This window comes from Rhododendron vialii, chromosome 3a (genome assembly GCF_030253575.1).
Source record: "Rhododendron vialii isolate Sample 1 chromosome 3a, ASM3025357v1".
Classification (NCBI taxonomy): Eukaryota; Viridiplantae; Streptophyta; class Magnoliopsida; order Ericales; family Ericaceae; genus Rhododendron; species Rhododendron vialii.
The window spans coordinates 14496703-14520426 of record NC_080559.1 but is presented as its reverse complement, the minus strand read 5'-3'; the positions used below and the strand labels follow the sequence as shown (position 1 = coordinate 14520426).

Genomic DNA, 23724 nt, shown 5'->3' with positions numbered 1-23724 from the left:
ATTTAATGGGCTCACATTTTAATGACGTGGTAAGGTCTAATTTGATTGCTGTAAGCCTGCTGTTTACACCACCTCCGTTAATAAGTTATGCTCTTAGGATTTTAGGATTTACATAGTTGAAAGAGGTTGAATATTGACTTTTACACTTTAGGATGGTAAAGTGAAAACACATCATATTTGAGGGGGATTAATGTGATTTACACAAAATCAATATACAAAGAAAATGAAAGAGAAACCATTTTTTGTACAAAAAGGTAGAAGTAAGACTATGACGTGTCAAATATAATACATAAAAAAGGAAGATCGGCGCTCCTCACCTTCTCTCTCTCTCTCTCTCTCTCTCTCTCTCCCAAAAATCCGCGGTCTCTTGTTTCTCAAAACAAAAACAGAAGGAAATTTTGTTTCAGAAAAAAATACTCTCTCTCTCTCTCTCCTTTCTTCTCGCTCTCTCTCTTCCCTCAGCAATTCGCAATACACTACTTCTGCATATACCTCCGAAAGTTAGGGTTTCTTTTCTCAAAGCATTTGACGCACCTGCAGAAAAAAAAGGTACATTTTGTTTAATCAATTTTCGTTTCTTCTCTTCGCCCCAAGATAGATGTTGATTATCTACCATCAACTCACTTCGAATTTCCTTTTCGTCCTAAAGATCTCGGTTCAGTGCCAAAGTTTTTTTTTTTTCCTTTTCGCAAATTGTATTAATTGTTCAAATCCGATTTTGACCTCAGATATTTTTGTAATTTGATCAGGTGATATGTACCGAACAATCAATCTCAATCTCTTTAGGTCACTTTTGTTTTGCGATTTCTTGTGCTTTGATCTGAAATTAGGGTTTGGTTCTGTTTCCGTAACTATCGAATGAATAGGTTTATTAAGTAGTTAAGAAGATGGTTTTAGGAGTGATGGTGATGAGTGTTTAGGGTTAGTGGGTTAAGATGACAGATATTCAGCCACAGTTGCAGCAGAAGCCCGAAAGCGCGACCGATGCCCAAATTGAATTCGAGCGGGGATTGGAGGAATTTATGCGCGGACACTTGGATGATTGCATGTCATTTGCCTCGTGTAGCTCTCCGCGAAACACTGAGGATGAGGATGAAGAGGGTGATCAGCTTGTTAGGAGGAGGAGGAGGTCAGATCTCGAGGGAGATGATCTTGCCGAGTCTTCTGCAGCTAGGAGGCGCCACTCGAGGATTTTGAGCAGATGGGCAGCGAGGCAGGCACAGGAGATGATTACCACAATGGAGAGGAGGAATAGAGAGTCGGAGTTGATGGCACTCGCGGGTCTTCATACGGTTTCAATGCTTGATTCATCCTTCTTGAGGGAGTCCCAGTCTCCCACTTCAAGGCGGCAGAGTGGTGGTAATGTTGAGAGACTGAACACCCATGCATCCTCCATTTTGCAGATGTGGAGGGAGTTGGAGGATGAGCATGTGATAAATCGGGCTAGGGAGAGGGTGAGAGAGAGGCTGAGGCAGCAGAGGAGTGTCAATTCTAATACTACAAATATGTCTGAAATTCGTGGAAGTGAGCATCAGGGTAGTTTGGAGGATGCAAGTGAGAGCGAGAATGAGTTTGGAAATTGGTCCCATGATCAAATGGGGACGCGTAATGTTGAACATGGAGACCGTGATGGTTCTAGCCGCGAGCCATCGCCTGACCTTGGCGACGTTGAAAGGGAGAGGGTGAGGCAAATTGTAAGGGGATGGATGGAGAGTGGCATCACTGATCATGCTTCTACCAATAATAATGTGGCACAGAGGAGCAGTAGTCCAAGAGCAGAGTGGCTTGGTGAAACTGAACGTGAAAGGGTGAGGATTGTGAGGGAGTGGGTGCAAATGAATAGCCAACAGAGAGGAGGTCGTGCTGGGCGAAGGGATGAACAAGCTTCTGACCAAGTTCGCGAAGGTGTAGTTGTTGATGATGAGGGCCCGCCGGAGCATGTTCGCAGGGACATGCTGAGGTTACGTGGAAGGCAAGCTCTGGTTGACTTGCTTGTGAGGATTGAGAGAGAAAGACAGGGGGAACTTCAGGGTTTGTTGGAGCATCGAGCTGTTTCGGAATTTGCTCATCGCAACCGCATTCAGGTCCGTTTTGCTTTATGTTGATGCTGAATAACCAGTTGGTCATGTTTGTTGATTTTTTATGTGCTTCCCATGCATAAAACAAGATGTATTGACTGGAAATTTAAGATGTCTTGGATTTGTTTTTGGAGGAGTCTAAAGTAGCATGTGATAATCTGTGGTTCTCTACTAGGCTTTTTTTTGTGTATGCTTTACATGTTCGAGGTTATTTTTCTGAGAAGTGGGGTTTTTAATGTTAATATTTATTTGTCATAAGGAAATTATGTAAAATTCAGGTAGGCATGGATCTGAAATGCAGGATAAGAATAGTTATGGATTTTTTCAGATGCCTTTTGTAGAAACTCCTCATTGCATATTATTGCTAAATCTACACTGTCAAATTTCTTTTCTTTGTTGTTTCTCTATGTAATTTTGCCTTTCTTCTAGATATTCCTTTTGCTAGGCAGGAATTACAATTTCTTCATTGCATACATGTGGTAAAAATATATTCTTTCAAGGTTTTAGATCTGTTGTCTCAATTGAGAAGTTTTGATATTCACTTGGAAGAATTTAGTTTATGGTTGCAGATACTATCTTGGTCTCTTTGTTTTGTTTAATGACAATGCTTCACTCAAGGGTTCTCTGCATATGGATAATTACTATAATTTATAATTGTCACTTGCAGCTGTACTATTACATGTGGGTTCACATTGCTTACATAGTTAGGCATTGACTCTTTCGTTTTTTTTAATATCAAGTGCTGAAATAGTTTCCTTGTGAATATGTTTCGTTCTGAGTTTTCTTATTGGTTTGTGGCTTGACTATTTATGTATAATCTAGCAGTCATTACTCAGAGGTAGATTCTTGCGAAATGAAAGGCCTGCTGAAAATGAGAGACCACCTTCTATGGCAGTCGGTGAATTGGTTCAGTTAAGAAATCGACATACTGTTTCTGGTTTGAGGTATGTATTTTTATTCATACACAAGAGAACAATTCCCTTTTTTAATTTTACTTTTGGTTGAAACTACTTTGTTTTATTTTTGCACTTGGTCGTTTATAGTTTTTATGTGATCTGGCTTGGAAATTCTTTTATTGTTCTGCATGGTTTCAGGGATCAATTTGAGACATGAATTAGTTTGCTTTCCTTTATGACCTTTGAGAGTTGGGGAAATTTTTTTGCGATAGTTTCATGATGCAACAGGACCACGGTGATGGAATCATTTTTCTTTTATGGTTGTGCATTAGATCTAGGAATTAGGGAGGACCAATCCTTGGACATACACTCAATCCCAATATTCATACCCCGCTCCATCATGGTATAGCTCTCCATCGCAAAGGTATCTTTGCTGTTACCTTTCATTTGGTGAAGTCTTGTAATTTTAGATCTTTAACAACCCTCAACCCATCTCTGCCTTTTTCCTGTTAATATATCAAAGTTAATTTCAGAATAAAAATTGGTAGGGAAGAAAAGGAGGACAATATTCTTCCTCTAGTTTGTGCAAAATACTTTGAACTGGCGTTGCATGTTTTTAAATGATCACTTTCCCCAAAAGTTTAAACTGTTTGCATAATGAGCCCAATAATTCTCCGTCCCACTTTTTTATGCTCTTATTCCTTTTTGGGATGTCCCAAAATCATGTGCTTATTTCAAAACTTTCCATATTTGGATGTCCATATTACCATTTAACCCCTCATTTTCTTTTAAACTTGATTTGAAAGGAAAGAGGATGGCGGCAAATTGGATTCCACCCAAATTCAAATTGTAAACTTGACATGACAGGACTACTACCATAATTTGGGTTCAATTTTTTTTTTCAACAAAATTTTAATATTCTTTCAAAGGGGTAAAATGGTAAAATTGATAAAAAGTCAATGTAATTATGGTGTTATCTTAAATTTAGAGAAAGTCAAAGTAGGCGCAACAAATTGGGACGGAGGGAGTATCAAGTTATCCCACACCCTTTGGTTACATGCAACCTTGCCCTGCACATGGAGATGCGAACATCTATATATTTACATTCTGAGAAGCTAGATGCAAACGGGGAACAAACTTATACGAGAGACTTGAATGCAAGACCTCCTGACCAAAGCCTTGATGCCATGTTATGTGAGACAAAGAAAGGACAACTACTATTGCATTAACCTCTAAACTGAAATAACTAAAAACACTTGTATAGTAAAACTTCATTTCAAGACAGGCCAACTTGTTAGAAAAAAAAATCTGTTAGTCTCTATTGGATGAATTTCTATTTGTTTTAAGCATGTGGGTGGATTTTTGCTTTACATGTGTTTGCTCATGCCCAAAGTTTTCAGAGGCAAAAGTGCAAGGTGTGGCATAACCCTTTCGAGTTTTTACTTTTTACTATTTATGAAAAATAAAATAGCTAAAAATACGATAAAAACAGGGGGGGTAGTGTTTTCACCAAACAAAGGCGCCTCACAAAAAACTAGAAAATAGTAGCTAGAAATCACAACAAACATGTTAAAGCATAAAAACATAGTGCATTAATAGATGTAACTTTTAAAAGCACTCTACGTCGTTTCACAGGCACGCAAAAAGCCGGCATCTTTGCCCCAACGACTTTAAATGAACTGACTCTTTACTTGCAAAAAGAAGAAGAATCAACTCTTTTGAGGCGCTTGCCTCCGTCATCTAAGTGAAAAAGGCTTGAAAAGCGTACACCTCCGACGGATGGGCAACTGCTTTTGTGGTTCTCCGCTCACAAATCAAGCCCAGAGGCATTTTTGCTATGCGTTGCTTTGAGACGAGCCTCAAGGCAAGCCTCAGAATGCCCTTTGGAAACATTGTTCATGCCTACATACACCTAGACTCTGTTTTTCCCCCCTCAACAGCCATGCACCTACTGTCTTAGTTGGAAAGTACTTGCCATGGTCTGGTGTAGTACTCCTTTCCTGAACTAGATCAGTTGTTTATCATTTCATAATGTTGATTTCCAGGGATTCTTTGTGCCTTGTTTGGATGGCTACTTGAAAAATATTTTTCAACTCAAAAAACACTCACTACCCCTACTTCCAATCATTACTCTCATTTCTCTCTCCACTCATTACCCCCATCTCCAATCATTATTCTTATTTCTCTCTCTCTCTCTCTCTCTCTCTCTCTCTCTCTCTCATTACCCCTATCTCTAATTATTACCCTAATTTCTCTTTCCACTCATTATAACAAAAACCAAGCCCAAATTTTTTTGAAAACCCATCCAAACAAGGCATTGGTCGTTGGCGTTACTTCTATGGTTTTCTGAGGCAGCTATGTTCTACAACTTATTCTTTTAACCAAGTCCATAACTACTTCTCTCTTGGTCAATATTGTTGAAGGTTGCCATGTCCTTGCATTTATGTTTATGTGCTCAACCTTAGTTCAAGCTTACATTTTATTATTATATTTGTAAAATGACATAATAAGCAATTCTTTTGATTCAGGGAAGGGTTTCGCTTCAGATTAGAAAATATTGTTCGGGGTCAAGTAGGGGGCAATTCCGATACCCCATCTCATAATAATACTACTGATTCGAGAAATGAGCACATCCATATAATCACTCCTCAGGAGGTACAACATGAAAACCATGGGCAGTCACAACCTAGGAGTCAGGGAAATGACATCCAGCGATTGTCCGATACTACCATGGGTAATTCTGAGGCTGTTGAGAGCATTAATTGGGAAGCAAATGTTAACCACGAAGAAGATTGGCAGGGACAAGGTACTGAAGATGAGAGAGGAAACTGGCAGCAGGCTGCATATGATCCATCAAATGAATGGAGAGATGGCATGGAGGAGGGAGATGGAAATTGGCAGGAAAATCAAGTAAATGAATGGACACGGGAATCTGGGGGGAATGAAGGGGTAGAAGAAGATCATCCACAAGAAACCCATGAGGGTTGGCATGAAAATGGTGCGAGGGAAGCCATGGGAAATTGGTCTGAAGCACCTTCTGACCCTCCGAGAATGCGTCGTTTCATCCCAGTGAGAAGAGTCAATAGATTCCACCCTCCTGATGATGATAATGTATACAGTATGGAACTCAGGGAACTTTTAAGCAGGTATTAATTAGCACGTGCTTAAAGTGATTTTTTGTTTTTGTTATTGATGAGCCGGTCAGGGCTTCTGTTTATTTTTCCTTATTTTTTTGCTTTTAGTAATGTGATTTTACTCATGGCAGGAGAAGTGTTTCTAATCTTCTTCGTAGTGGTTTCCGTGAGAGTCTGGACCAGTTAATTCAGTCATATGTGGAAAGGCAAGCTCGTGCTCCTATTGACTGGGACCGACACAGGAACTTGCCCACGCCAACTCCTGCTTCACCAGTGCGGGACCAGGAGCAACAGAGGGATGGACTGAATGGGGATCAGAATGATGCTATGGGCAGACCGTCGCTGGTCCTACCATCTCCTCCAGTGCCCCCTCCCCAGCCACTCTGGCATCATGATTTACATCATCCTAGTTGGCCTCGACATAGCATCCATCGTTCAGAATTTGTGAGTCTCTGTCTTTCAAGATATGCTTAAAAAAATGGGGCATTCAATTAAAGTTAGTTGAGTCTATATGTTTACGATTTTTGAATAATTTTCAGTGGAAAATTGAATTATGGATTTTCCATGGAAAATGGTTTTCTCCTTTTGTTTTATGCACACAGCTTCATCTTATGTCTTATGTAAGTAAATTTTTTTTTTCCCTTTAGTGACAAGTTTCAGTGGGAAAATGCATATATGTATTCATGATCAATGTCCATTTTGTGTTATGCATAATCTCTATAGGAAGATTCCGCTTACAATTAGTGTGCAACTGGTTGCCCGGGGTTAGTTTTGGACTTGGGTAAAGGCAATTCAGGTGATTGTTGGGAAAACCACTACTGTAGATTAGTTAGGACTTAGGAGCAATTCCTTTATCTAAAGGATGGACCATCACACATCACATTATTCTTCTGTTCTTTTTTATAATTTATTCTTTGCATCGAAAGGAGGTTATGGAACAATACGAATATCTGCCTGTTTGGGTGGCTTGGGTCATATTACCACTTAAGTTTATCTCATGAGCATTGTTTTAGTTTATTCTTAACAAAGTTATTTTACCAATATTGGTGGAGTTGGGATATCTAGATTACCAATTTGTTCTCACTGGGCACCTGCTGGAATTTTGTACATTAGGATTCAATAATCGTTTCCTTTTAGTCCTTTCTTGGTAACCAACCATTTCTGGGGGGAAAGCTTCTCATCTGGATCTGACTAAGCCTCCATGAACTGAATTTGGTTCTAAATTTGGGGCAGGAGTGGGAAATGATTAATGATCTAAGAGCAGACATGGCAAGGCTTCAACAGGGCATGAACCATATGCAGAGGATGTTGGAGGCTTGCATGGACATGCAATTGGAGTTGCAACGATCCGTCAGACAGGAGGTCTCTGCAGCTCTTAATCGGTCTTCTGGTGGACAGGGTAAGTGTACACCTCAGATTTAATGACTCTTGTGCTGGATCTGAGAACGAGAATCTTGCTCATGCCTATGATGATTTTGGAACTGCTTATTTTTGTTGCTTTTGGTTTTTTTATTTATTGAAATTTGTTTGGTAATATTCTGGAACTGAGAATGAGAATCTTGCTCGTGCCTATGATGATTTCTCTAAGCCGCCCAGCTTATTGCTTTTGGTTTTTTATTAACAGAAAATTGTTTTGTATCAATTGTTTCTGTTATTTCTGTCTTTATTCATTCGGGATATTGAGAGGAGATTGGAAAACATTGCAGGTATGGCGGAGACATCAGAGGACGGATCTAAATGGAGCCATGTTAGGAAGGGAACTTGCTGTGTTTGTTGTGATAGTCAAATTGATTCGCTTTTGTACAGGTACCCTTGCTTCCTTATCCAATGTTGGATGTGTACGCACAGTTTTGCTGCTTACATAGCCACATGTAAATACCAAATATGCACACGGTAGACATATGAATGACTGTAAGCAGTAAGCACTCACGACCTATGTTATATGGACCTTCATATATAATATGTAATATATAAAGCACCCGTGTCAGACACTCAACATTCGGACAAGGGTATAGATCCTTGTCCGACATGTTTAGTTGGACATTCACCTCGCAAAAATATTTCGTAATTTGAAATTTAATGAATGAACTATGCATTGAACTCCTATATTTTACATGAAAATTTTGTTGATACCATTTATCCTGGAAAATTAAAAATAATATACTAAGTGAGTATATTGACAAATAGTATACCATTTATCCTGGAAAATAAAAAATAATATACATATTTTTTCTTGTTCTCATTTCCGTGAGGTAGAAATTAAATGAATCAGACAATTAGACATACCTGCACCCAACTCCGTTTAAACCTCACACGTAAGGGGAAAGAAATACAAAATTATCTTTCATCTACTACCTATCTAGTATTTTGCTCATCCTTTTTTGCTTCGGTAAATATCACGTTGGTGGTGTTTTTGTTTTTAAAAATTCCACCCTCTTTAAATTCCTGCAGATGTGGTCACATGTGCACTTGCTCGAGATGTGCCAATGAGTTGGTTCGCGGCGGAGGGAAGTGTCCGCTTTGCAGGGCACCAATTGTTGAGGTTGTCCGTGCTTACTCCATACAGTAATATGTAAAGCTAAAAGAAAAGGAATAAAATATTGACAAGGATGAATGAAAATATTTGGGCGAGTTCTTCTTATCTATGCCGTATATATCATGGAAGCTCCTCATGTTCTTATTTAGAGTGTTTTAGTTTGCCAATGTTTTTCTGATTATATATTCTGAATACATTTGCATTGTATAATTGGAATGACAAATGGCACCATTTTGATTCTTCATTCGTTCGTAAATAAAATGCCACTGCAAATTCTTTTTTTGTTTGTTTTGCTTCCTGTTTGTAAAACTCTCGATTCACTATGGTTAGGTATGTCCCGCATTTTTGTTCTCCCAGAGGTTAAAACAGAGATAGTGTCGGTACTTTTTTGTTCTGGCTCGCTGCCTGTTGTATGGTTGTGTCACAGTTGTAATGCAGTTTTTTTCCCCCTTCTAACATTGTAATGGACGTGCCTTGGTTCATGTGTTCGTACAGCAAAATACCAGATTCTGACCTTGTGATTAGGGTGTCGTGCTGTTTGTAATTTGGGTCTCTTCCTTGGTGCGTGCGCATGTTGCTTTGGTTTAAGTCTTGCAGTTGCAAAATGTAGCTTTTTGTCATTTCAATATTCTAGGGCCTGTTTGTTAACCAGACTATTTTGATAGGCAAACGCACACCCGGACTATTTTATGACCATGCTTAACCCTGTCTAGTCTCATCGGTGTAGAGTGATCCGTGATACCATTTGTCTTGAACCTCGCTATTGGCGTCTTGTTACTCATGTTATGATCAATCATGTTTTTCCCGTGAGAAGATAAGAATTTGTATTAAAACTAAATGTTCAACTGGGTACAAAGTTGGTAGTATCGGATAAACAATCCTTGCAGTCCACAACTTATTGTAGTTTTGACTGGACTGGTTAGAGTTCCGAACCCTTTTAGTCTGTTGCTTTACGGTAAGGGCACCAATGTTAGCAAAATTGCCAAAAACTGCAAAACGCCATTCAGCTCTTGGAACTGGCAGAGTAAATTGCAAGGAGATCTAAAAATATATTAGTTTTTTTTTTTTCCCCACTTTTTTATTTATTGCTGCTGTAACTTGCGTGCTATTATGGTGGGAAGATATTTCTTTTGTTAAAAGAATGCAAGTCGTTACAGGACTATGAATCTGGAAAAAAGTGAAGGAAAGAATTGGTTAGGTATTTATGCTAATAACACAAAACTTCCCATCTTTATGAAAACCACCTCTTCCCACTATTTACAGTCTTGAGCTTCATAACAAGTTGCTCCCGCTGAGCCTCTACCTCTGCATATCTGAGGCTCATCTCCAAGTATCTTTCACGAATTTCTCTCAATTCTGCCTCCAGCAAATCTGCCTTCTGCTTCTTTTCTTCTTTGTTGTTTGCATAATTTTCGGCTTCAAGGTTCTCATGAGTATCGGAATGATCAACTTGCGTCCCCAACAGAAAACTGAAAAGCAGGAGTGTGGGGAAAAAGTTAGATGACGCATTGACATGCAAATACAAGCGCACAGAAAGAGAGTACTTCTGTTACTGTTTTGATTTCCACGTGAAATGGGCAAAGCTGAGAGGTGAAGTGGATATGTTATTGTTATGGGAAAATGAGTTATTAGTTCTCCTCCTCCAACATTACATTTGTACAATCCATGTAGAGAGAAAAGATCATTATCAGTTTGGTAAAAGTTGAAATTGGAGTTCCATCAAAATTAAGAGACCATACACTCCATGTTTCTGCTAACAATTTGGATTCTAGATTGAAGTTGCATTCAATTTAACAGCCATAATGGTCCTTAATAAGTCTGAATACTAGTAGAGTTGAAGGTCTGAGAGGCGATGCGGTAAAAATCATATGTTGGTGCAGTTTTATGCTTCAATTAGTTGATATAACAACTCTTGGTATGAACTGTAATAAGCAAATAAATACTCTGCGAAGTATAAGAAAATATTTCATGCACTAACCTCTTCAGTTGCGCTCTATACATGTTATTAGCCTCCAAGGCCTCAGCAAGTTCACTCTCAAGATATGTAATTCTTGACACTGTATCAACTGCTATCTTGGGAGAACTTGCAGCATTAGCATGTTGTCCATTATTGTCCTGGGATGTAGAAAAACAGGGACAATAAATGTCAGTTATGTATGAACATAATCTTTCCTGGCTTACATTACACGTATGTTGAGTTCATTTATCAATGGAAATCAAAGTGAATACTAATTTGCTCATTGGTTGAGTCTGTCAAGTGATAGGAATGAAATGCAGCAGAGGAGTATGATGACCTGTCTTTGGTGCCGAACCATTCCTCCATCTTCTAAAATTTGTACTTGATCAGTCCCTGTGCATAGCTCTGAATCCTCTGATTGATCTTTGCTTAATTGGAAGAAGTTAGCCTCTTCACTTTTCTGTCAATTTAGACCAACTAAACAAATCAGTACTTCTGTACTCAAGTGAAAAACGGATTCAAATTAAAGTGTATACACAAGTATCAGACAATAACCTCCGAGTGCTCGCAGTCTTCGTCGATACAATCATTTGTACCACATGATCCAGGGTCTACAAGGAAAGGGTTACTACTGGGCCCAACTTGTTCCTGTTTTACTTCATTATTCTGCTTCAGCTCCTGTTCTAGGGCTTTAGCTTTCTGGAGCCACTCTTGCTTCTCTTCTTCAAGTTGCTTTACCTTCCACTGAAATTGGCTGTTCACTCTCTTAATTCGGCCAAGCTCATTTTTCAGCTCAGCGTCCTGGGAGCATAACGCTTGACTTGCAGTTAAATCCCCCTCCATACGCAAAATCTTTTCCTCTAAGGCCACCTTACTTCGTCTGCAGTTCTCCAATTCCGAGATGGCTTTCTGCATGCTAGAGATTTTCTGAAGAAGATTGATTCTATCGGTCTTCAATTCTTCAAAATCACCAGATAATAAGTCTAATGAGGTCTGCAGCCTTTCATTTTCAAATTTTGTCCCATAGAGTGAACCCTTAAGGGACAGAACTTCATCCTGAAGAGTTGGTACTTTCTGCAATTGTGTTTTCAGGGAGGAAATTTCTTCAGCGAGTTGTAGTCTTTCTTGTTCAGATGATTTCAGGTCTGCTTCAAGCTTGTCAATGATGCCTTTGAGTTTCTCTTCATTAGATCTGACATCTTCCAACAGCCCCAGGAGCTTTTCATGGTTAGTGACCAGAGTTTCATGGTTTTCTTTGGAAGCCGCAAGCTCAGTCATCAGAGCTAGTATATTTGTTTCACAATCCACCTGTATGATTTCGACCTTGTTCTGAGACAACTTGAAATTCCCTTGAAATTCTTGAAGATGTTGAACTTCAGCAGACTTATCTGAGGAAGTTTCATTAAAAAAGCCCTCCGTGTGAACAAGTTTCTCATATTCTTTGTTTTGTTGATAGATAGCATCGAGTTCTGAATTCAAGATTTTCTCTTTTGAGTACATTTCCTCCACAATTGCAGAAAATTTTGCTTCTAAAGATTCAATCTCTTTTGAGCAGTCAGAGAATCTACTTCGCAATTCCTTGAGGTCCACCTCCAAGACTGTGCAATACTCTTGCAATTCGATCTTTTGCTGCCTTAGCTCTATATTTGATTTCTGGAGTGAACTGCATTCTTCAATCAAACTTTCTGCAGTTGCTTGCAATTTTGGATTTGCTTTTTTCAGATACTCGCACTCTTCTTGAGCCTCTAACCACCGCTTTTGCATGTCCTCTGTCTTCTGTTTCATACAAGCCTTTTGTGCCTCCATTTCGTATTCCAATCTTCCTATATCATCCTTGAGATTCTTAACATGTGATTCTGAATGCTGCAATTCTAACCGACTTGCCTCCCTGGTATCGGTTAAGTATCTCAACTGAGCTTCCAAACCAGATATCCGTCCGGATAAAAGCACATTTTCTTCTTCTAGTTCAGATACTTGGAGTTCTAACTCACATTTGGTACTTTCTAGCTCCAGTGATTTCCTTTCAAGTACCTTCTTGTTGGAAATGTGGGATTCCATGCTACTGCTTTGCACCATCAAATCATTTTTCAAATTGTCCAAGCATTTCGAGGTAACAGTACTCTGTCTTTGCATGACTTCCATATTTTCTTCCATCTGTTCAATTATCTTTTGAAGATCAGAAATATGAGTTTCCAAGTCCCTTTGACAACGTCTTGAATCTCCAATCTCTTCTTCTTTCAGCAAATGGTTGACATTAAGCTTTTCTATCAGAGAATTTTTGCCCACTAATTCTTTCCTCAGATCTGCAATTGTGGATTCCAGTTCCTTATTTAAACAGTTGATTCCTTGACTACACGCACAAATTGTATTGTCTTCCAAATTGTCAGCCTCCAGTTTATTTTGTACTTCAACAGCACTTGTGGACCTGTAAGAATCATCGCACAGAGTTACTTTTGCTCCAAACAATTTATTCAGCTGAACCAAGTTGTCCAACGCAGCTTCCTCGATATCTTTTCGAGTAGTCAAATCTGTACATTTCAAACTATACGAGTTTTTGACGGCATATGTGCACTTTAAAGCTAGAGGTGAATAAGGACTCTGCTGTTGCTTCTTGACATTCACTAGGAGAAGTTGGAGCTGTTCAAACAATGCAGGGAGCAGTTCAAACTTATCAATGGCAGTTTGTGATTCAGAATTCTGAAACTTTGTGGCAACACCTTGAATAGGGATTTCCTCATTCTTTATCTCCTCATCAAACTGACACATTTGGTACTTAAATTCGCTTACTTCGATTTCAGAAGCAACAGGTGATCTATGAGATGGACAATCGTTGGGCGAAGATTTGATATAGACACTTTTTGTTGGAGGAGTCTTTGTGTCTTCTTTTAGCTTAAGCAGAAGTTCCAAGTTCTCATCTGTAAGCTCATTGCAATCTCTCTCAAGCTCCTGAACCTTTTCCTTCAGAGCTTCAATCTCTTTGATTAAACAGAGATCATCTTTACTTTCAAAATTTGCTACTTCTGAATCTCTCTCAATGAGAGCTTTTGACAATTTTTCTTCCAAGTTAAAGAGTTCTTCCTCTTTTGCAGTAAATTTACATCTCCATTCCTCTTCACAATCCTGTAGAGTTTGAGTCCTTAGGTTTTGTTCAGTTACTATCTCAAGGTTTTTTCCCTCCAGGGCCTTTTCTAAGGAAAGGATGGTACTTTCCAAATTCTTTTGTGATTCCCTCAACTGTTGTAGTTCTAAACTCCAGTTGTCCTCTTGTTCAAACTCGGCATGCAACTCAGTTATTGGGTGTTCCACAGTGCTACCTTCCAAATCTGAATCACAAGAGGCCTTCCTCATTTTCTCTGCTGAAACTTCCTCTCTTGAATTTACTTCTCCATTGCCCTCCTGCCCAAAACTCCCTGAATGTTCAAATTTAGATTTCAGCTTCTTTATCTCCTCTTTTTGATTTTCTATTGTTTCTTCCATTTCCTGGAGAATGGAAACAAGCTCAAGGTTTGATTCCTGTGTTTTCTTCAGCTGTAGAGCTATGTCATGGTTCGACTCTTTCTGAAACTTTATTTCATCTTCCAATACTTTTTGAATGTCACCCACATCTGTGGGTTGAAACTTGAAATTGTCAATTGTTTTTTGTTTGTCCATGGATTTCTCTAGGAGTACTTTCAAGTGCTCAATTTCCTTCTTGAGCCCATCACATTCTCTTCGTGATGCAGAAAGCTCGACTTCAAGATTTGCAAGTTGTTTTGACTGGTCAGAAAATTCCTTCATCAATAATTCGTGATCAAGCATTAACTTACGAGCATTTCGTTCCCACATCCTAGCTTCTGCCTTAAGTTCTTCCATTGCGGTTACTTCAGATTCCATAGTATTCGCAGAGGAACCAGAATTTTGCAAGGGCGATGCCATAATACCATGAGAGATTTGTCCAAATTCTTCTCTTTGATTAGGATGCCTTCCTGAACCTGGGATCAGTGAACTATAATTATTAGATGTCTGACTTTAACAAGAAGAATAAAAGAGAGAGAGAGAGAGAGAGAGAGAGAGAGAGAGAGAGAGAGAGAGAATCGAATATAGGTAATAGCCATAAAGTGCAAATAAAGAAAATGCAAGCCACCTGAATCATGTCTTCCAACTACATGTTTGATAATCCCACTTGTACTATTTTGAGGGGACATGCTTTCCCTTCCTAAGGAACCTTCTATGGAGTCAAAGCTATAACGAGAGCCTGATGCTGAAAAACTTGTCTCCTGCCACAACAAGAGAGTATTTTGTTATACCCTTAGGGCAGGGCAAGATGAAATAGAACTATTTGAAGCGTGTTCCCGAAGGTATATACCATAAAATGTCAGAATAACTATGTGAGATGTCCCAGCCTATTTCATCTTATATTCAAACAACTTCCGAAGCAAAGCTATATATGTTAGAAAAGCTCAGACTATAAAGTCTCCTTAAAACCCAGGTATTAAGGAGAGGGAAGCTAGGGCCTTATAACCAGCATAGAGGGGGCATGTCCTGGCGATGTGGGACACAATCCAACAATATAAAACCATTAAACGCAGAGCTAGAATTTTCCCTACCGATTGTAAGTTCTCTAGTATGCAAGCATAAACTCTTTCCTCACAAGCCGGTTGGCAAAAGAGATTGACTGAACCAAAAATAACATATGCAACACATGTACAGAAATTTTCCCTTGATATTGAGATGAGCATTTCAATCATTATTTCTAATGTAAGCACACAGCCGTTCTGGAAGTGAAGGATGATTAATGTCCTGTAGTTGTAAAAATGCAATTCTACGTGTGTCTTCTTGTTAAAATAGTACAAAATGTTGCTACAGGTATGATCCCTGGGTTATTGTTAACAAGACTACCAAAGAAAGGTGCCCTTAGGCCCCTTATACAGCGCAACTATTTATTTGCACACACAAGAGGCGTTTGTGAGCATACCCTGCTACCAAGATCCCCTGGATGAGAAGTACCATCCAAATGGTTACTAGAGGAAGATCCTCCAAGAGACACCTCAGATTTATTGTCCACATCATCGTAATCTGAATTTGCATCTTCAGTACATGAATTTGAATGATTCCATTTTTCATCCCTGAAAATAGTAAAGCAGTAAACATTCTCAGTCACACACACACACACACAGGGAAAAGAGCTGCCTTTGCGCAACAACAAACCCGTGTTTTATTCTTGGTGTTAGGCACTGAATCTCAACCTGCAGAAGAAAGATGAGAAAATTGTTAAACTGAGGATTTAAGTAAAGAAGAATGATACCTAGATGATGGCTAACGAGGAAACAACCCGTAACTCCAGTACAGGGAATGTGGACTAATTGAATGGTTAAGAACCTTGAGTATCTGAATGGATGGTTTTTAGTATTAAAACTCTGTTATCTGAATTTTGATAATCATGAGATAATATAACATTCATGTCAACAAATACCACAGGACAACTCTGTATTTATGCATCTACGATGGCTGGGTTCAATGCTGGTAACAATTGATAACTTATGCAGACACTGGCAACTGAATGGTGGAAAGTTCATCTCTAATGAACTTGAATAAACTCAAAGTACTGTTTGGAATGCTTCGCTCGGTACATAAAAAAGAAAGAATAGGAAAGACAAGGACAACAGCCTTCTGTATCTAAATTGGATTGGCAAGGAATCAAATAATAGAACACGGAACAATGAAAGAACTTGCCCACTTCCATAATGGAGTTGACCCCTACAGGGTAATTATTGAACCTGATGTACATCAACCCTTGTGTAGGAAAATTAGGCACATTGCGTTGACAATGTTAGTCCAAGAGTCAAGAAGAAGGATACTTTTCTCAAAGCTTCTATGCACAACATTGCTGATACTTCTTTTCCTTAAGATATGGACAACAATTGCATTTGCAATTTATGGGGTAGGCCACAAATCGAATGGAGCTCGTAATGAATGAAAGCAAAATAAACACAGTGCATTAAAGCAAAATAAAACCACATGTGGTAAGCAGAATAATGTCATGAGTTACAACTAGCTACCTGCTGCATACAAAAGAACACAGCAAAGGCAAAAAAATCAAGAAAACGACAAAAATATCAAGAGAAAGAGACATGAAGAAATGCCTTCTCTTAGTGTTTTGTGGAAAATCAATAGTGAAGGTAGGGGAACCGCAGAAAGAGCTCTTAGTTTGAACAGTTGAAAGAGAAGTTACACCCAAAAAAAAAAAAAAAGCCTTCTAAACTATAGTTACTTTACACGAAGATGAAGAAAAATGCTAATACTATTGGTTACTAGAAAATATGTGAGAAACTTGTGTCACCAATAAAGTGATGATGACTGCGAAAGAGAAAGGAGAAGACAAGTAAATGAAGTGCATAGATGCAAGAGAGATTCCCTATAATGATACAGGAGAAAACGACGAGTGACTAATCAAATGAAGTTTAGGGTACAGCCAGGGGCACAGCCATGCATTCATTCACCTACACGCACAGGGTACAATCTTGGCTTGATTACAAGAAAAGTATATTAAAAAAGTGTGCAACAGTTGGATATAAACAAAGAAAATTTTAGCAACAAACAACTGGGGCAAGTCCAGTTGGCCAGGGCTCCTACATCTCTCTAGGAGGTCAGGTGTTTGAAACTCCCCACCTTTGTGTGGGTGTTATTATTGTAGAGACCCGTGATTTAAATTCTTTACTTTATGATTTTAATACATGATTGAGCCTTTTATTGTGGATAATGTGGTGGGGGTTGTTGTGTAGTTGTGTGTAAATTGTGGGACTTGATGAGGCGGTTTAATAGTTGAGAGGTGTGAGTGTGATTGGTCCTTTATAAACCAAACCTCAAGACAAGGGAAATTCACTTTCTCCTTTTTTCTCCCACCTACCACGTTCTCACACTCTCTCCCTCCCGTTCTCTCACTCTTGGCACTCTCACTCTCCCTCACTCTTGGATCTTCTCCAATACTTCAAAATCCTTGAAAACCCAACCCCATATCCTCACATTCTTGCGACCTAGACTCTAAATCTCAGTGGGCTTCATCAAATCTAGCTTGGAGGGAGCATTCTTGGTGGATTTCAAGTTCGGATTTTAGGGCTTGCTTGGAGTGTTTGTGTTGATTTGGTGTTGATTTTGGTGTTTGATCGTCCCTTTTCTTGTTGGGTGAAAATTTGTCAAACTTGAAATCGCGTTTCTGAAAAACCTAGGTGCTATTGGTACCGCCTTTTTCCTCCTACCGGTAGCAATACTCCAGACCTGAAAACATTGACTTTCTCTACCGGTACCACGTCATTCACGCTACTGGTACCATTTTTCCACACCTACTGGTACCATGTTTTTGGTCCTACCAGAAGCAATCGTCCAAAACTGAAATCCAGAGATTTTGCTACTGGTACCACTGTTCTCCTCCTACCGGTACTAACTACAGAATTTTTTGAAAAATTGCTATGGTGTGGATTTTAAGGTCGTGGTTCGTATTAGTTGGATTGTTTCTACTTATTTGCATGAGATTGAGCTCTTAAATACATATTTGATAAGTGGTGACATGAATTTGACCTATTGAGAAATGAGAACAAGCGAAGTGTAATGGTTTTTTTTTCCTCTTGAAATTGGAACATGGATACCCAATGCATGGAAGGGATATCCGGGGTCCCAAATACCCGGAATGTCTCTAGGTCCACCATCAGGTGTGTCATTAGGAACAAGCTTCACAAGCTCTTATCTTCGGCCAGAGGGGGGCATACAGGGTCCCAAATACTTGGAATAGTTCTAGGTCCACCTTCGGGTGTGTCTCTAGGAACATAACTAGGTCCACCTACGGGTGTGTCGCTAGGAATCACTCATGAAGTATTCATGTTGAAACGGAAACTTAATAAAAAGGGATAGGGTTGATGCAAAACTGAGATTATTAAATTAAAGGCGTATGTGTGTGCGCACAAATTCTGTGGTTTCTAGTGTATGTTCTTAAGACTTATGGTGACACCGTGCACTCTTGTTTTACTCAAAATGGCATTGTGGGCTGGCTTGTGAGTTCTGTGGTTCAAATTCATGATAGTGCTATGTGTCCTAGATTATTCATATTTCATCATTTATGTTACGATTCCTTGGCACATGTTGTCTCATATTCTTTTAGAGTTAGTTGGAGATTTTTCTATTGGACAAGTGTATGCTCAATCCTTCCATCTTTTAGGTACTAATCAGGTCAGTAGCATGGAGTGCTTGATGTACATGGACGGACATTCCTTTGAAAGCTTCTTGAAGAGTTATTTTGTCATCTTAATGTAAATCATATTTTTGGAAGATGAGAATGTAACTTTATTATTGTATCTTTTGACTTTGGGATAAATGTAAAGTCCTTAACTCCCTTTTCTCTTTTAGTACTCGTGAAATATGGGGTTGTGATCCCTTGAATGTACATTTTGAAAGGATATCGGTTCAAGAAAAAGACTTTGGCATGTCATTATGAGTATCTATGTATGGAGATGACAATATTTATTTATGGAATAATTATGATCATTTAAGTTTAAAATCGAGGGCTTGACAATTCTCATATTTATATTTAAGTTTAAAATCGAGGGCTTGACAATTCTCCTTATATTTATTGGGATTATTAGTTGGGTGGGACTATTAGTGATTGTGGACTTGTTTCCAGTTTGATGTAATTATGATACATGTATTCCCCTACGTCTTGTAACAGAAAAAAAGAAAGAAAACTTTAGCAACATGAATCTTAAAAGCTAGATCCTTAAAGCAACTGGAGAGGACTCACTTGTAAAGTTGTCCCATGGTTGCACTTTTTCAAAGGTAATGAAACAGGAATGGAAGCTCTTGAACCCATATAACCTGCCAGATTAACGGTAGCCTCTCCAAGGATACTGGTTCTAGCTGAACCCTGCAATAAGCAAATAGATGGAGGTATGACTGCTAATCTCACTTAGAGAGAAAAAAATATGGTTGGTAATCATTCGGTAAAATCCTTATGAAACATCATTGAAAGACACAATAGTAACCATTTATTCAAAGACATATTAACATAGGTATCCAACCATTCCAACAACAAGCTTGTAGAAGTACTGCTGAACTTCCTTCGGAGTTTCATCTTGTGAAATAAAGATAGACTCGGACAAAGTCTCTGTCCATTGACAAGTTCCATTCCGCACATATGCTTTCCCTGATTTATTGGCTGTTTTCCCTGTTTCAGTGGAGAGAAGAGACACGTAAAGCCTGTCCCATCCTTTGGGTACCTGGAAGGAAAGCAGGGAGTAAAACAATGAAATAATACTCAAGCGCCAATGTGACAGAAAAGGAAAAAACACAAAATTTCTTAAATGGACAAGGGTGGTAAAAACTCAACTTAGAAATTGCTTAGGCGCAAGAGAACAAATTCCAAAAGAAAGAAAGCATGTGGGCAGTGGGCTTACCTGGATACATACCAACAGGCACATGTATCAAGACCCAATTGCTGAAACTCAGAGAGGATTTGAGAATTTGAATCTCGAAACACCCATTAGGCCATTACAGCAACTAGGAAACTCAATGGATGAACAAATGGCATGAAGCACTGTAACAGACGACGGTAAATAAAAGAAGACATAGTAAACTTGACATCTGCATTCCGTCAAATTCATTCTTCCAAGAGTTTTGTACACATGTATTGTTGCGGGCCGCCCATGAGAACTTTTGAATAGCTTCATATACATTGTTGGGTCCATTTCCTACACACTTAAGGTGATCTAAAATGGTATCAAACCTTTGGTTTGTAGGAGGTCTTGGGATTCAGTCTCTCCCTCTCGTTTGTTTCCTGTTTGCATTTTGTTTCTATTCTTCTTCTTTGAAGTTCTTCTACTTTGTTTGTTTGGACTTTGGATGTTTACATTGTACACGCAAGATTGGGTGCAAGCACGTGTGCAGGAGTTATAACTTGACACAAATTGTTGGACCAATTTTCTAAGAGCTTAAGCTTTTGGAACGAGTGGTGATTTAACAAGATTAGTACCAAAACATAAGAAGACTTCATAATGCCAGAGATTATTTCTTATTTCTCTCTGTTGGCTAACATCCATACTCGATTCAAAATTTTAGGTCTATCGATAGGGGTGCTAATCGAGCCAAACAAGCCAAACACGCATTGTTCAGGCTTGGCTTGACTCCTTGTTACCAGTGTTCAAGCTTGGCTTGAGCTTGAGAACTCTTTGGGACTAATTGTTCAAGCTTGGCTTGCGTTTGAAGGTATGTGTTTGTGAGAAGCTTGGCTTGGCTTGTGAAATATACAAGCCAATCTCGAGCTTCCAAGCATGAGCTTAGGCTCATAAAGTTTCAAGCTTTTAGGAAGAACAATTATTTAGAAAAAGCAAGCTACGTAGAGTTTAACTGGAAGAAGGGAAGATGAAGTACATTAAAGCTTAATTACCTCTCTAATCTTTGCCCTAAATTTCCATATCTCACATAAGAGGTTTTCTTTTTGATGCAATAGTACTATATAAAACTTGTGACATATCTACAATGAACGAAACTCAAATATCATATTTTGAAATATTTATTAATATACCCCTATATGTTTATTATTTACAGAATGACTCCTTTGTTCACGAGCCTATCGAGCCAAACATCCGTACGTTCAAGCTTGGCTTGAATTCATAAACAAATGAAAAAACGTGATTGAGCTTGGCTTATATTTTTTATAAACAAGTTTGAACAAGCCAAAATTCAAGCAAAGCTCGAGCCGAGCTTGAGCTGTTTGGTTCGTTTAGCAGCCCTTTCTATCGACATATCAAATCCTCTATTTTGCCACCCAAAAAAAAATAAAATCAACTACTACTTGATACTGGATTTCCAGACCTAGAACCGTGAGTAAAACCAAATACATGCCAGGACCAAATAATGCAAATGCAAAGAAACAAATCTAAGAAAGATCTTTTACATGGAAGCTAGTATTAATTTTTTTTAGTGACAACATATGAGAAATTCTAGCCGAGAGGCCTTTGGCTCAATGGTAGCAGGAGGTGCACTTAAGTGCCAGGAGTAAGGAGGTCAGGAGTTCAACTTCTCTAAGGTGCTAATTTAATTATTCCAACAATACTAACTTCCCCCGAGGGGAAAAAAAAAAGACATATGGAGTAATTCTAATGTTATTTACGAGAGCATTATCACGCAATCCAGCCTAGTCATCAGAGGAACAAAATCAGTCCATGCCAGTGTCCGTACTAATACAGGTGTAAGTAAAAATATATACAGAACAATACAATCAGAATTCAGCTTTCTTTCTTTTTTAAGTTATTTAGTTACAGTATTTTACGAAGGCGACGGGGAGAAATACACATTGTGCACATACATATATGTACTGACGGAAACTCAAAACATAATTCACGATTCGATCCGAGTAAAAGCAAAATTGATCGCATAAATGAGGCGAAACAGAGATTCAAAGGCAGTAACAAAATATCAAAATCTTTTTTAGGAATAAACAGATAATGTGTGTGTGTGTGTGTGTGTGTGTGAGAGAGAGAGAGAGAGAGAGAGAGAGAGAGAGAGAGAGAGAGAGAGAGAGAGACCTGAAGAGCCTGAATGTTGGAGAAGACGAAATTGATTCGCTCTCCAGACTTAATATTAGATGATGATTTGTGCCTGTGCAACCTGAACATTTTTTCCCTAATCATCTCTCTCTCTCTCTCTCAGTTCAATTGCTCCTCACCCGTTTCAGATATTTTTCTAAGAACTCACATGCGCATATAGATACATTCAATTCTCATAGGTATAGAGAGAGAGAAAGAGAGTGAGAGAGGGCGTAGTTGCTGCGTCAGTGTTGAGAGAGAGAGAGCGTTAGCTGGTGGCAGTACTATTTCTACCACAATTCATCAGTTGCTAAAGAAAAAACAATTGGGTGCTGCGGAGACATCCATCGCCGTGTGGTGGCAGGACTCCTAATTACCAGACGATAATAAAAGTTGATTCCTAATCAATAATCATCATTACAAACAAACGGTCTAAATTAGATGTATGGTCCCATGCGATTAAAGGTAATTTCTTAAAGGAAAATTTTAAAATCAGTCAAATGGGCTGACGATAGTAGGTGTGTGAATGTGTATTAAAAGATGTAAAAAGTGCACAAAAATACGTGTTTTTTTTGTCTTTTAGTATGTTTATCGTCAGCCCAGTGAGCTGACAATAGCAAGACCGTTTCTTAAAATACTCCATTTGGACCGTGTCCGAGACCCACTGAATAATTCCTTGCTGCCATACTGGATTTGCTGTTACTATTTGTCCGGTTTTATCTGGCGATATCCCCCTACTTTATTGTATTTGTGTTTCTTCCCCATTGATTGTTTCGTACTTTCTCCGTTTCAATTTAAGAGTTTTTTTTTGAGAGTTTCCGTCATTTTTCAAGGTATTATATCTTGTATTTTATTATGTTATGTGTGATTTTAAAAATATTATATTATAGAACTAATCGAAATTTATCAAACAAAATTCATATTGAGTATAAAATTTATTACCAATTGAAAGATATAATTAATTTTTTATCAAATTAGAATAGAACAAAAGACTATTTTAAATTGGGACGGAGGGAGTACTTTTTTTCCTTGTACACTTCCCACCAATCACTAGTTTGTTTTTTTATAACTCAGAGGTTCAAATCAACTTACATACACCTCGACTAATCTTAAAGTCTTGATCTAACTACCTACTTACATGGAGCAATTAAAGCTGGAGCAGAACTTTTTATGGACTAACTCCAAAAGAATTTGATAGCTTGGTTTTCAATATAATTAATTTAATAAAACAGATGTTGGACCAACTTAGTAAGATCAGCTGTCAAAATAGGAATATGATTCTAGTTCTAGTTTAGATGTATTTGATAACTCAGGCGTCTAGACCAATTAAGGGGGTGTTCCTCTTTTTCTTAAAAGAGAATGTAATTTCAAACTTAAAAATTATGTGTTTACGCAAATAATTTTTCTATCAATATGTATTTTGTTTGATAGATCTCATTAAGATCTTTTAAATGATGCAAAAAAAATTGAAAAAATATTTTTCATTTTCATTATATTTTGAGTTTGAAATTACCTTATTTTTCCAAAAAGTACTTTTTGGAGAAAGAGGAACACCCCCTTATGCGCTTTTCGAC

The 23724-nt window shown here is 38.4% G+C and overlaps 2 protein-coding genes and 1 long non-coding RNA gene across 5 annotated transcripts; 1 reads left to right on the top strand and 2 right to left on the bottom strand.

Annotated features, from left to right (window-relative positions):
• Nucleotides 1-280: 280 nt before the first annotated feature.
• LOC131320390 (uncharacterized) lies at nucleotides 281-8930 on the top strand. 2 transcript variants are annotated; one of them, XM_058351093.1, is made up of 8 exons: nucleotides 281-549; nucleotides 750-2084; nucleotides 2904-3022; nucleotides 5503-6120; nucleotides 6240-6552; nucleotides 7342-7507; nucleotides 7815-7914; nucleotides 8560-8930. In XM_058351093.1, the coding sequence occupies exons 2-8, from the start codon at nucleotides 936-938 to the stop codon at nucleotides 8675-8677; spliced, it is 2583 nt and encodes an 860-aa protein (XP_058207076.1). In that variant the 5' UTR covers nucleotides 281-549; nucleotides 750-935; the 3' UTR covers nucleotides 8678-8930. The 2 variants fall into 2 exon arrangements, with proteins under 2 accessions (XP_058207076.1, XP_058207075.1); XM_058351092.1 differs by having other exon boundaries at nucleotides 325-549; nucleotides 2901-3022.
• An 822-nt stretch (nucleotides 8931-9752) lies between these two features.
• On the bottom strand, nucleotides 9753-22591 carry LOC131320389 (uncharacterized). Of its 2 annotated transcripts, none has more exons than XM_058351091.1 (10): nucleotides 22151-22591; nucleotides 19646-19843; nucleotides 19369-19491; nucleotides 15789-15826; nucleotides 15556-15706; nucleotides 14725-14857; nucleotides 11157-14572; nucleotides 10939-11061; nucleotides 10623-10759; nucleotides 9753-10113 (listed from the first exon to the last, which is right to left on the bottom strand). In XM_058351091.1, exons 1-10 carry the CDS (start codon nucleotides 22253-22255, stop codon nucleotides 9876-9878), a joined length of 4662 nt encoding a protein of 1553 aa, XP_058207074.1. In that variant the 5' UTR covers nucleotides 22256-22591; the 3' UTR covers nucleotides 9753-9875. The 2 variants fall into 2 exon arrangements, with proteins under 2 accessions (XP_058207074.1, XP_058207073.1); XM_058351090.1 differs by having other exon boundaries at nucleotides 11157-14566; nucleotides 22151-22423.
• On the bottom strand, nucleotides 16088-19361 carry LOC131320391 (uncharacterized). The gene is made up of 2 exons (XR_009198211.1): nucleotides 17921-19361; nucleotides 16088-17874 (listed from the first exon to the last, which is right to left on the bottom strand). It is a non-coding gene; the product is annotated as an uncharacterized LOC131320391 (long non-coding RNA).
• Nucleotides 22592-23724: the final 1133 nt, after the last annotated feature.

Bases quoted from the DNA above. Each gene is read 5' to 3' on its own strand.
- LOC131320390 (XM_058351092.1), top strand. From the start codon at position 936: ATGACAGATATTCAGCCACAGTTGCAGCAGAAGCCCGAAAGCGCGACC. The intron at 6,121-6,239 runs GTATTAATTAGC...TACTCATGGCAG, and splicing joins CTCAGGGAACTTTTAAGCAG to GAGAAGTGTTTCTAATCTTC. The intron at 7,508-7,814 runs GTAAGTGTACAC...AAAACATTGCAG, and splicing joins TCGGTCTTCTGGTGGACAGG to GTATGGCGGAGACATCAGAG.
- LOC131320389 (XM_058351091.1), bottom strand. From the start codon at position 22,255: ATGATTAGGGAAAAAATGTTCAGGTTGCACAGGCACAAATCATCATCT. The intron at 15,827-19,368 runs GTGAGTCCTCTC...TTTCTTCTGCAG, and splicing joins ACCATGGGACAACTTTACAA to GTTGAGATTCAGTGCCTAAC. The intron at 11,062-11,156 runs GTTATTGTCTGA...CTAAATTGACAG, and splicing joins AAGACTGCGAGCACTCGGAG to AAAAGTGAAGAGGCTAACTT.